Genomic DNA, 13,478 nt, shown 5'->3' on the forward strand with positions numbered 1-13,478 from the left:
CCCACCCATAACCCACTCCAAGTTTTCGCGCCTGCGCAATATTCAATTTTCAAATGTGTCAGTTGGCTGAGCGCCATTTTGTAGCAGGGGAAGAAAGTAGAGATCTTTCTAGGCTTAAATATAAGCGTTTTCTACATTCTTGTGGTTACTTTCTATAAAGTAGCGTCTTTAGTAGTTACAAAAGTTATCACAAATAAAGGAACCAGTATATTGATATAACTGTAATGTATTATTTTGTTTATAATCAGATGAGTTGACAGACAGACAAGTCACAACAAAATGTAAAATAATTCTATATAGTTTTTCTTCTGTTTTCCCTTACTTCTTTCTTTAAAAAAGAAAATATACTGAAAATTTTCTGATAAAACCTATGCTCTACATATAAACATGACTAATGATATATCTTAAACCAATCTCTTTCTCTTTGTTACATTCCTTTATAATCCATACCATACAATAGTTAATAATTCTTATCAGTTTCCTATTCCTTAAATCAATCTTCAAAATATCTACAATTAACCGTACTATTACATCAAAGCAGATAACGACATATCATAAACCTAACATACACATACAAAGTATTCTGGTTTTAATTTGTAACAACTGCTGAGTGTCCCTATAACACAATGTTAGTAATAAACCAACAGAAGCAGCTGAACTTTTTTGTACGCCAAATATTTAATAAAATTACTGAATTTTATGATTTGAATTTACTGTATTTAAATGCATTCCATTTTTATGTTAATCAATTACATTATTTTGAATCAAAATCATAACCGAAAGTAACTTAATTCAGAAGTGAAATAGTAATACTGTCGCTCGTGTATCATTAACCATATGTGACGAAAACATAAGGATAAAATCGGTGGTATCTTCGAAACGATTGATGCAATGATATTTTAACAAATATGAACATCGTTAACGAACTTGTTCCCCAAACTGTCAACAATAATTAACCTATTTCATGATTATGTTTCACTTCCTTAATAATAATAATCCATATAAAGCTTGAAACAGGCCAAAATAGAGTCCACTCAAGTTAATTTTAGAGTCAATAAATAAATAAATAAACAAAACACTAATGCTTTATAATAGTTCTGTACATAAAGGACTTTTGTTTTATAACTATCCACTGCTTTTCGTAGACTTGTCTTAGAAGGTATCAGACTGAGAGAAGAAAAGAAGGTACCAGAAAATTGTCACATAGCCGCCGCTATACATACTTGTAATTATAATATTGATATGAAATTATAAATGCACGATGTATATTGTCTTCACCAGTTGTATACCAAGAAGCAAAATAAACAATGTTTCTTTAAAGTACTTGTTGACCCATACATTTTAAAATAATTTTACAGATCATAAAATTAATATTACAGTTAGAGTTGCTTTGAGTTACGGTTACAGTATAACTTAAAAACATTTCTTTTTGTCTTCCTTAGATGTCTTCCCTTAATTGATTTTTCTTTTCGTTAATCTTCACATTATTCCTTGACTCTGTTTACTTGTGATGGAAATTGAAGGCAAACATTACATACGGAGAATATTGTAACTTTATTACACAAATTGCTAGTATTTTTAACACTTGTCTGCAAAATATTCTTCAGTTTTTTAATCTTGGGCGCAGGAATGCTCAAAAATGAACATCCCAATGCATTGACTAGGGTATTAATAATCCGATCTCAATAGTAAACGATCAATAATCTCATCGTCGGAAAGTTAGAAAACAACCAATGGGAATTCAATTAATATGTAAGCGTGGAAGAATGTAAATAGTTAGTCTTCACTAACACCTATTTCGATGACTGTACTATTCCAGCGACTGAAGGAATATATAAATACCGAAGCTAACGAAACATTTAAAACAGAAGGTCCTGCAACGTATATCTATGTAGCTAGAAAATACGAAAAATCCCAAATATCAAACAACCTAGAAAACAGCCCGTAAATTTATTCATTTCCCATCTCTCATGCCCCTCCCCAACACCAGTGAGGATGTTACCCGAATAATGAATTCAGCTCCTCATATCTACAATGCACTCACTGCCTCGCTTAAATAAATGTGCCACTCATCTTTACCTCGTTAGTTCAGTACATATTTTCTACTGTACACTAATACAGCAGGGATGAATGAGTCAATTCTGTATCTCTGAATGTTTAATAGATGCTAATATATTAAATCAGTTTTTACACATTATTAAATCTGATGTTGATACTTATTCGGCAATAGAATAAATAAATAAATAAATTTACAAAACGTGAGATTATCAGAGTGATCGCATATGCCTGAAGTTTTTCCATGCTTGCATATAGTCAGCTTCAAAGAAAAGTAATTCTTAAAACAATTCCTGAATCCACATAAAAAAAAATGCTTTTTATATTTCCAACAATAATTTGAAGGCATATATTTGTATTTAAGTACTACAGAAGTATTATCCAACTGGGTTCTCGACACACGGAAAACACTGATTAGAAAACTGCACTAGTAGATTTACATGCTGCTTCTTTTGTGTTTACTACTGTCATTCGTGTATAAATAGACACTCAAGCAATCCATACAAAAAGTTTATCAATGCACATCCCCAATTTTTTCATTGAAATTCGGTTTGGAAGCTACTTTATCTTGAAAATTCAACATATGTTGAAATGAAAATTTAAAAACTTCGAAGAAATAATTTATGTATTTGTGACAAACATGTTTATGTTATGCATATGTGCAATGGGATGGGACAAATAGCTTCTCTATGGTTCAGTACAAATTCAATAGTTCGAAATTGTTCGACTTCGTTCAAACCTTTCCAGTTGCCACTTACTTAACCTCCATTTGAACTAAAACATTCATATATACATATACACGAAAGACTGGATATTCACTCTTAGAAACTTTATCCTCCATAAAGAATCGTTATTAAGGTTTTGAACTGAAACCTTTATAAATATTTATAAATCTGGGGAAAGAAACAACTCAGTCTAATTGCAAACATGCGCAACTCAATCGATAATAAATGTTCATGCACTCAATACAAAGAATTCATAGATGAACAAATCTGGATCTTAAACAATATACATATCCAATATTTAAAACAGAAATATAAAAGGTATACAAGACACACAATAAAAATAAAGATATCATAAACACATCCTTACGAAGATACACTTGTATTCTTTTATTAAAAAAATGGCCGTCCATTAATATATGCTGAACTCATGGTACATCTGGTCCGATTTAAGGCTACTGTTGTGCTAAAAATTCAGCATATATAGACGGTATGATTATTTTTTTAACAGAAGAATACATGCCAAAATGTCTCTTCTTATCCTTTACGCACTTCCCTTCCGAAGAAACAATTCGTAATACAGAAATTGTACTGTACATAAAAAAAATGACACTCGAATGATAAGTCGATTAAGAAAACTACTTATGGTTGTGTGAAATAATGAAATGCCATTTTGAACTACTTTTAAATGTTTACACACCGCAAGAAAAGCACAATGAAGAACAATATTGCAGCTTATTTTTCTTAAGCTATGTACAATTATCGGCACGATGAAGCACATGAATACATGACCCACAGTTCACAAAGGGAATGTTGACCAACATTTTCTAATTGTAATAATTATCTTGCGGCAATAATGAAAAATACATTTCACTAGAACACAATCGCGAAATGACTTCATTTAAGTGCTGTGATTTACAAATAAATTTGTACTATAATAAATGTACTTGTGACACGTTCATTATGTCACCAAGTTCTTAGTTCAATACGCTGTGTATTAACCACACTATAGAGGCAGTGTCAATATAATAAATGTACAATCACTTATTCATTATCTCACACACATACTCACACACACATCTAGATGCACCAATGTTACCACTCAGACAGCAGTATTTATATATGTATTTATTCTGTTTTGGAACAGATGCATTAAGAGGGAAAAGGTATAATCTAGATTTTATGAATACATAATTTCACTGCACTCAAACGCGCACACACAACGGACACAGAGAAGCTCTCTACAGACGAACTCGATCCCCTGATGGCATCACGAATTCTGAATTATTATATCGTGGGTTCGACTTATGCTGCCGCTTTGACGGAAGTTTCTCTGTGTCCAATAAGAAGTCCTTGTGGCGCATCGGCGTACAAGTGGACTAAAAAGAAAGGAAAAAAGAGTACTTTAATCAAGCTGTTACATTAGTAGAACAGTCCGTCTCATTTCACATTAAAATTTTACCTGCTTTTCTGAAAACTATGCCTTATAAAATATGAGACATTCCTTCAGTCTCAAGGGTAGTCACAAACTAAATTTTCATAGAATATTATACTCGTTAGAAAGGAATTTACCTACAAAATCAACCTTCGCTCTCGTACGAAAGAAACCCTTTGGATCTTAAATGAATTTAATTCTCACTTTCCTCTGCCGCCCCTCCGCCCTCCCCAAAAAAACTGCTAACCGTAAAGCTTCCTTTATGATAATACGATAATATCAAATTACTTTTTGTGGCTTGTGACTATCTCGTCAGACACACCATCTCATGTAAACAGAAGAAAGACGGTACGTACAACTTGTCATTACTGAAAGTTTTGTTACCATGTCATGACACATTAAATGCAAACAGCCTTCATGGCAACCTTAACATACCTTTAGCACTAAACAGATTACACCTATATCATAAACGAACACAGACATGTGCCACCATATCAGATATTCTCTACCGATGTTTCTTCAGTCAAATTAGATATTAGTCTTAATAGGATTTTTCAGTTACAGGAGTCTCAGTTTCAGTTGTCTTATGTCAGGAGTTTCAGTTGTCTTATGTCTTCAAATCTAGGAGGACTACAGTAAAATCGAGTAGAAGAGGCTACGATTTATCTCTGACGAATTAAGTACGGAAGTTATTTCCGATCTAGGATGATGACTTTGCACAACTGTGGCAAGCGGGAAAAGAACGAAGCTGCCATTCGTGTGGGTACAACGAACCGTTGACTGTGGGTGACAGATGTGGTAATTGTGTATTGTAAAGAATGCCAACAAAACTCTGTGTATATTGGGAAGTTATGGAACAGCTGTTTCTAATGTAAACTATAGTTATAGCACCATTAGAAAATTGTATAAGGAGCACGGATTTACTGTATCCAAAGGTGATATCTCACGGTTCATAAAATAGGGGATAAGATACGGCGAGGGATGATTCCTATTGGGTAGAAACAGGGTAATCCCTGTCGTCTCGTCTCGAACAGCCAGCTACAATTTGGAAAGTCAGAACTCTTGTCACCGGCGAGAATTCAGCCCCATACAGAGTTTTGAACCGGCTACAAACATCACTGAAAGCAGTGCACACCGTAATTCGCCACAATTTGAGTTTGGGAAAGCAACACAAGGAGCATGTTCAGAAACTCTTACGAAAACACACTCAGGACTGTCGCAAACTTTACGAGGGGCACCTGTTGGGTGAAAAACAGATGTTACAATGGATGAAGAATGTTTATCTTGACGTTTGTCACAAATTACGTGCAACTTGTTATCGTTCAAAAGTGTGACGGAATTTCAAAGATGGTTCGCTGAATGTAAGGAAAGTACAAAGGCCAAAAATACAAAAGTTAGTACAGAATATTATCAGGATAAAGTTCTGACACCCATTTATCACAACGACATTTCCCTTTTCTACGGGAGGGACCAGAATTGTGTGTGGGTGTATCAAGACAAAGCATAAGTCACATTTCTCGCTCAACCCGTCTCTTCCTCCACATATAGCAGGGAAAAAAAAAAAGTATTCGTACTATTCCGCTCACAGATATTCCAATGAAGTCATCTAATGCCTTACCGATGGATTCCTGCATCTTCTGCCTACTTAAATTAGCCTTCTCTCATAATATACCTTGCTATTGATGAAATCTGAATACCTGTTACGAGAAGAAGTTACGAATCGACATGCCAAAACTTCGTGTCAACATGGTAGTCTCCTACAATGGAAATTTCGCTCTCGGGCAACTGTCAAGACGCAGGGCGACCACTACCATATAACATTATCAATGGAGGCGATATGGCTTGAGGTAGGTGCTGTTTGAATTCGTAAGCTTTTGTCGGAAACAATCTTTGAAGTATGATTGGAGGTTCGATTGTTGCGAGAAGTTTCAATAATAGCGATTCCCGCTATATAATGTGTTACATACTTAATGAAATTTTAGAACAACATTTGGTCCCTTTATTACTATCGCCATTTATGTCATGTCATGTCTTTATATTTCTTTATATCGTGCGAAATTAGAAAGAATAACAGATCTTCCGGATATAGGCTAATGGATGAACTTGCTGCTATGCTACTGTTTCGTCTAACACGTACAGAGGGGTTCAACTTAACTAAAAACTAACTCTATGACCTATGGAACCCGGACGTTCAATGCCGCGTTCACAAAAACTCTCCACTGACTTCTATCCTTAGCCAATTGGATCCAGTTTCTACTTTGTAATCCTATCTCTGCGAGATCCATCTTAATATTGACCTCCCCATCTGCGCCTAGGTCTTCCTAATGGTCGTTTTCCGATTGGTCTTCCAGTCAAGACTTTGAAAGCGTTTCTACTTTCTTCCATTCTAGCTACATGACCTGCCCATCTAAGCCTCCTAGACTTGATGACCCTAACAATGTTGGGTAAACCGTATAAAATTATGTAGTTCCTCGTTATGAAGTTTCCGCCATTCCCCATTCTCGTTCCTCTTGGGTCCGAATATTCATCTCAGGATCTTGTTCTCAAATACTTTCAGTCTATGTTCTTCCCTCAGAGTAAGCGACCATGTTTTGCAACCATACAGAACAACAGGCATGATTACCGTTTTGTATATTTTAAGCTTCAAATTCCTCGACAGAATTCGCGACAACAAGAGATTTTGAACCGAATAGTAACACGAATTCCCTGCTTTTAGCCGACATTAAGGGGTTCGACTTAGCTTTATTTATTCCGACCACGCAAATGTTACAACGGTACATTTGGCGAAGGACTCACACTTCTTTATTTATTTATTTATTTATTTTTTTTTTTCTAATACTACAAAAACTCACCTACTTCTGTCTTAGGTGAGATCCAAAACACAATTAACATCAAATTTACTTTAATGAGTAAACTGAATGAAAGCCATATATGAAAATAAAGTTTGGAAGTCTCATGTAAAACGACCAGTCGAATTGGGATGCTATCAAAACATACATGTAAACACACTGTTTTTTGTGTTCTCAAAATAAAAGTAGGGGCAGTAGTGGATCAGTAGTAGAGCGCTCCCTTTTCGTGTATGGGATTCCTGGTTCGAACAAAGTTCTCGCCAAGTGAGCTTTGTGGTGCACAAACACCGTGTGCATGAGTTTTCTCCGGAGTTTTCAGCTTCCTTCCACTTTCTTCTTTATACTACTATCATCAAACTAACCATCACTATCTCCCTTAGCCACGGTACATAATCGTGGGACTTTAATCTGCAAGTATAATCTCCTCTTATGTATTCATTATGTCAATCTCTTGGGATACGCCATTCTAAAAATGATTTAGAATGCATTTCCAAAATCACATACATGCAGGGATGCTAATGCTGTTTATTTCTGACTAATTTTCAGGAATGTTCGTATATCTGTGTTACCTGCACCGATACATTATTCTAGTTGTCTATGAAAAGTGCTCTGAAAATTGTTAGTCCAAATTATCAGTATAAGATAAATAATAAATGAATATAGTCATCATTTCATTTAAGTTTTATACATTTATTCGCTGAGATTTTCGAAACGTCTTTGATTTTCGAACACAAGCTACTTGCAACTGAATAGTTAATAATTACATGCTTAAAATTGTAATAACTTCCAGTGCGAAGAGATCATGCAATATAAACAGAAAATAATATAAAAAAGTAGACATGCCTCAGATTCTAAATATTCTTAAAATTAACAACACAAGACATCTCAAAAGAGTGTAACTACAATGCTGCGACAGACACACACAAACTCTCCCCCAATCTTCCTCCCGAACTACTTACTACCTCTTGTTTATCTACGTTATATAAATTAGCAAGCGTTCTGTATGACAAATATTTTCGCCAATCAATTATGCTGCCGCAGTGACAGACTTATCGAATTTCAAAGTATCGTTAACAAACAGTTCCGACGAAAAATTATCAGTTAAGTGCATGTACTAAAACCCTTCCGCAGCTCACTATATTCAGGGCCTTTTCAATAAACCGTCAGCGTATTTTTCATTATGGACAACAAAATACTTAATAGAAAAACCAACAGCAAACCATGCAATAAATTGCTCATAATGAGCTAAAGAAACGCATGAACAAAACAAACCAACTGGATTAAAAGTACATATTTGGAAGGCGTTTCTGAAGAAGCATCAACGCATTCACTGACAAGGTACTATAACATTCACAGGATAGGACAATACTTGTAACTGAGGAGCATAGTCACCAATATACTGTAACAACTGAAAGGAAACAAAAGGAAGAAAATGACAGCCAAACGAGAGCCCATGAATGATAACTATATATTTAAAAGCACACTGAAGGAATAGAATTTAAGAGAACTAACCAGAAAGGCAAGACTCGAAAGTATTCCTGCTCACAAGTTGTAGTTGCTCAAACCTCCGAGTCGACTATTACAACATATATACACATGTACACGACAAGCAAGGATTCTTGTTAAGTCTGGCCTACTCTCACGCGGGAAAGATCACAGACATTCATACTACGACGAACCTGGAATCATAGATACAAATAACACGTAATTGACCACTAAGACCTCTGTAATTCCTTTAACCAGTTACAGGACTGAAATACCAAAGAAGAAAGAAAGAAAAAAAAGTCAGATCCATTATATACAATACTCCGAAAGCAAATTCCATATAAATTAACTGAAGCATTCACTGCTTATAAGCATACAACAATTCATGGACATTACAGCGACTATCCCTACATGTCTACCTACCTACACATTGATTCAAAAAATTTTCAAATACCATGTTTGAAGATACATACTCTCCTTTTGTTTCACTGAAATCCCACATACAGTTTTCACCTGATTTCGATTGCACGAAAGCTCCACATTATGATCTTATCCGCTGATATTCCATGTAGCTTTAACTTCAATCATTTACAAGCTATACCGAAAAGCCACCGCTATGCGAAGTCTTACTTATTATTTTTTCAGTGTTAAAACTTTCATTTGACTTTAACAATGTTATTCGTTTGTAATTTATATTTATTGTAGAAACAAGAACGATCTATGCTTGATGTATTGCTTTTCATTCTGATACGTTAATGGTATAAGAGTGTTATTAAAATTAAAAAAAATAAAATAAAATAAATCTTTCAGTTTAACGTCCCACGTTATGCCCTTTAGGCTAAGGGAGACGGATGATCAAAGCAAGTGAATTATGGAAAAGTTGGTGGAATCAACTTGTGGGAAGAAACGAGAGTACTCTGAAAAAACCCAAGGACAGTATGTTGTTCACCACAAACTTCTTGGACGGGAATCGAACCAGGGACCCCACGCACCAGAGGTAAATGCTCTACCACTGAGCCACCGCCTTATAGGGCATTATTAAAATATACTATAACATTAAATTAAAATGTTGAAGCAGTTACTAACTTAAAATCTAAAAGCTGGGTAGACTGAGACATCTACCATCAAAAAGTTTCATGTTTCATTTTTTTTTTCAATACCGGAACGTGATTTCTGGCGAGTTTATGTACTTCAAATTTCAAATTAACCTATAAATATATAAAAGAAATTAAGATTAGACTACAACGCATAGTCGTCAATCGCTAACTATATTTTTTTTTTTTTATTCCAGATATTATTCACGCTGACCTTTCAGAGCCCAGCAGACAGATATAAGAATGTGAGTAGTAGACCAGCAACTACGATGAGTGATAATCAAAAATGTAATTAATGTTTGATTTTTTTTTTTTTTTTTTTTTTTTTTTAATTCTCAGATTTTGTTTGGATGTAGAATTCCTAACTGAAGTCCGATTTTCATGTGGTTTGTGGCAAATGATCAAGGAAAGATGGGAGATTTATGAAACTATATTCACTGGTTTAAATTCATCCGGGATAATATCGGCCACGCCTCAAGAAAAACAACAAATATTCGCCACTGTACCTTACAACTGGAATGAGGTGCGATGCGGTGTGGGGATTTGAGTTTTCTTCATTACATAGCAACCTCGCCAAGGTCAATAAGAAACAGGAAACTGGGCCGTTGTATTGAGAATTGTGCTGTACAGTTCTGTGCTTCTGTGTGAATATAATCAGGGCACAATGAGAATAGTGTACTCTTTGGAGCTACATGAGTTAATCGTGAGAAGTTTTAGAACAGAATTTGTTGCTGCTACGAAAAGGGCATTCAGAAACAAATTTGTCTCACGTTCTGCCCTAGACAGGAACATAATATGGTGGCTAGTGAATAAATTGAAAGAAACAGAACAGCTTTTGAGTGAAACAGGGACATCGGACCTGCAAGCTGGTGTTGTGAAGATGTCAGTTATCGACTCCTTAGGTAGCCAGAGAAATCTCTCGGTCGTTTGTCGCAAGAAACCGGCAAGAAACCGGCTACAGATATTTGACATGTGATTTATGGGTGTTAACACTAACACTTAATTTGTATTCTGCAGTTTCGCTTCAAAAATCCAAAACTTCATTCCAATTGTAAGGTACACTGGCGAATATTTGTTGTTTTTCTTGAGGCGTGTTTGATAATACCCCGGATGAATTTAAAACAGTAAACATAGTCACATAAATCTCCCGTCCTTTCTTGATCATTTGCCACAAACCGCTTAAAAATCGGACTTCAGTTACAAATTCTATACTCAAATGAAATCTGTGAGTTTTAAAAATATCACCCTGTATATGTAAGTAGTGGATATATATCCATAACGTAACGTGCCATTTATTCTAGAAATTGAATACATAATCATTCCTTAAATATTGTCATTGTTACCCTCTGTTATTTATATATCAACGAAATAGCACCTCACTGTCTCCAGACTGGCGTATCTAATTTAAAAATGGTGTCCTTTCAGTTATATTTGCAGTTTCAACAGATCGAAATCGTAGGGGCTCATGTCGATGTTTGAATACCTCTCACTTACATTGTTCAAGTAATCTCCTTACAGGAGTTGACTGTGACAGCAGGCACTCATGAAGAACAGACGCGCGTGTGTTAAAAAAGCTTGGTACAGAATGAGCCATCGTCCGACATGGGAACGAAGCGTTTTAAGAGACCCACACAATATTATTCTTTCCTTTTGCCATGCACTCATTTACTTCTATGCATGTTTCTTACTCTTTGAAATTATCACCTTATGGCGGTCTAATTTCACACCACTATTTGACAGGTCCACATTCGTTCCTCTACATGCACTGCATTAGAAACACTAAGTGTATTGAACAGCTATGTTTTTCAATAAGCGTGTGAGTAAGAGCAACCCTGCCGTCTGTTCACAGCAGCATGGCGACAATGTTACTTGCATTTTCTTTCCATTCCTCGTGTTACGTATGCACTTCTAGCCAAAAGTGTACTTTTAATTACTGGGATCTAAAGTATGAATTGATGGAAAAATTACAGACATCTCTACGCCACAAGTTGCTTTTATTTTCACACGCGGCAGTGACGAAAAATGATTCTAAACCCAATATGGCAGTAGAAGAAAAAAATAATCTTTCTCAGCACGTCATTAATAAGGTGACCTTCGGTGAATATATATATAGGGTGTAACAAAAAAAAAAAAAAAAAAAAAAAAAAAAAAAAAAAGGCACGGCAAAATTTCAAGGGTAGATTCCTTATGGGTAGACAAGCAAAAAAGTACATATGGCCATATGCCGGGAAATGTATCGTTACACAGTTACGGCCATTGAGCAGCCTGATAATTTGAATTAGTCACATTTTGGTCGCCCATCAATGTGACAAAATTTAAATCTCAATACCTCAGCCCCTAATTAAGCTAGAAAGATAATTTCTGTATAAGTATGTCCCTGAAGGACGAAGCTTTCTGCCGATATGCACTTTGTGTATGTGCGGGATACCACAGCGGGGGACGGGGGAGAATAAAGTACGTGCTTTTTTTGTTATTTTATCAGGATTTTGATAATGGCATTCCTTCTTCTTTGGGTGTACACTCATAAAAATTGGAATATGAAGCAATTAAGTAGTCCACTATATGGTAATAGACTGTATGTGTACTTGTTGCTTATATGGGGGAGGAGGAGAGGGCAAAATTGGCCAATTTTTTGAGTCTCAATTTGAAAATTACATTTATTTTCAGTGCGGCTCCATTTAAGACTTCTACGCAACAAGTACACATACAGGATATTACCATATAGTGGACTACTTCATTACTTCACATACCAATTATACCAATTTTTATGAGTGTACTCCCAAGGAGCAATTTTCACACTGTCAGGTGGCTCAATGACCTTAACTCCGTAACGATGCATTTTCCGACATAAGGTCATGTGACTATGCTTTTTTGCTTGTCTACCCATAAGGAATCCATCCCTGAAATTTTGCCGTACCTTTTTGTTACACCCTTATATATATATATATATATATATATATATATATATATATATATATATATATATATAATACCTAATGATGGAGTAAGCCCCCCTTCATAATTTGACACGGAATACATGGAATGACCCTTCTACATACAATAGAAGCCATATTTCTATCAACAATGTGTATATGTACTCGAACAAACCGTGTCAATGTGAAGAGAACATTACATTAACACTAAATTTGTCCTTTCTTTTAAATTTATATAATAAAACATACGAACATTTTTTTAAATCATACTTAAAATAATAGTTTCAAAGATAAAAATTTATTTCATAGCACTGATTTACTTGATACACGAGAAGTGACTATCAATGAAACAAGAGCTACACCAGACTATTCTCGAAGCATATTAGCGAAGATACTCCTGAAACATATTATTGCAATTCTACTAGTAGCAAACATTTTGACATACCAGCTTCCGTTTAATTCTTTTCGGTAGGTCTTCGTCTATGCTGTATATTGCTTCCCGCTTCAAGCACAGTTCCGACGAGTCTTCAAAGTGTACCTGTTGAAAGAAATAAAAAAAAAGAAATAATAAAGATTTCCACGTCACACTTTTGTAATTAACTCTACTTATATTTTTAAAACCATTATAAGTGATCAATCTTTAATACATGAAAGTAATATACAGGATGTCAGACTTGGAACGAGCTTAGCGGAGCACGGCAGTGATAGAGCGCTTACCTCTAGTGTGGGGTCCCTGGTTCGATCCCCGGCCAAGTTTGTGGTGGACAACATCGTGTCCGTGAGTTTCCTCAAGGTATTCCCGTTTCTTCCCACTTTCTCATTCCACCAATTCTTCCATTATTATTAACTTTGCTTTAAATATTGTCTCCCTTAGGATAAATGGCATAATCGTAGGATGTTTAAAC

General features: G+C 35.3%; 1 protein-coding gene across 4 annotated transcripts in view; it reads right to left on the bottom strand.

Moving 5' to 3' along the window:
- Positions 1-210: 210 nt before the first annotated feature.
- LOC145690656 (uncharacterized) overlaps positions 211-13,478 on the bottom strand; it is a 256,803-nt gene continuing 243,535 nt past the window's right edge. For 3 of the 4 annotated variants that reach the window (XM_081765766.1, XM_081765764.1, XM_081765765.1), the window contains 2 exons: positions 13,019-13,111; positions 211-4,156 (listed from right to left, as the gene is read on the bottom strand). In XM_081765766.1, the coding sequence (XP_081621892.1) occupies positions 4,019-4,156; positions 13,019-13,111 (231 nt within the window). In that variant the 3' untranslated portion in view covers positions 211-4,018. Of the gene's footprint in view, positions 4,157-8,573; positions 8,741-13,018; positions 13,112-13,478 lie in introns of all 4 variants that reach the window. The other variant, XR_014132253.1, reaches the window with a different exon arrangement.

Source organism: Thermobia domestica, chromosome 7, assembly GCF_964235325.1.
Source record: "Thermobia domestica chromosome 7, izTheDome1.hap1.1, whole genome shotgun sequence".
NCBI classification, from domain to species: domain Eukaryota; kingdom Metazoa; phylum Arthropoda; class Insecta; order Zygentoma; family Lepismatidae; genus Thermobia; species Thermobia domestica.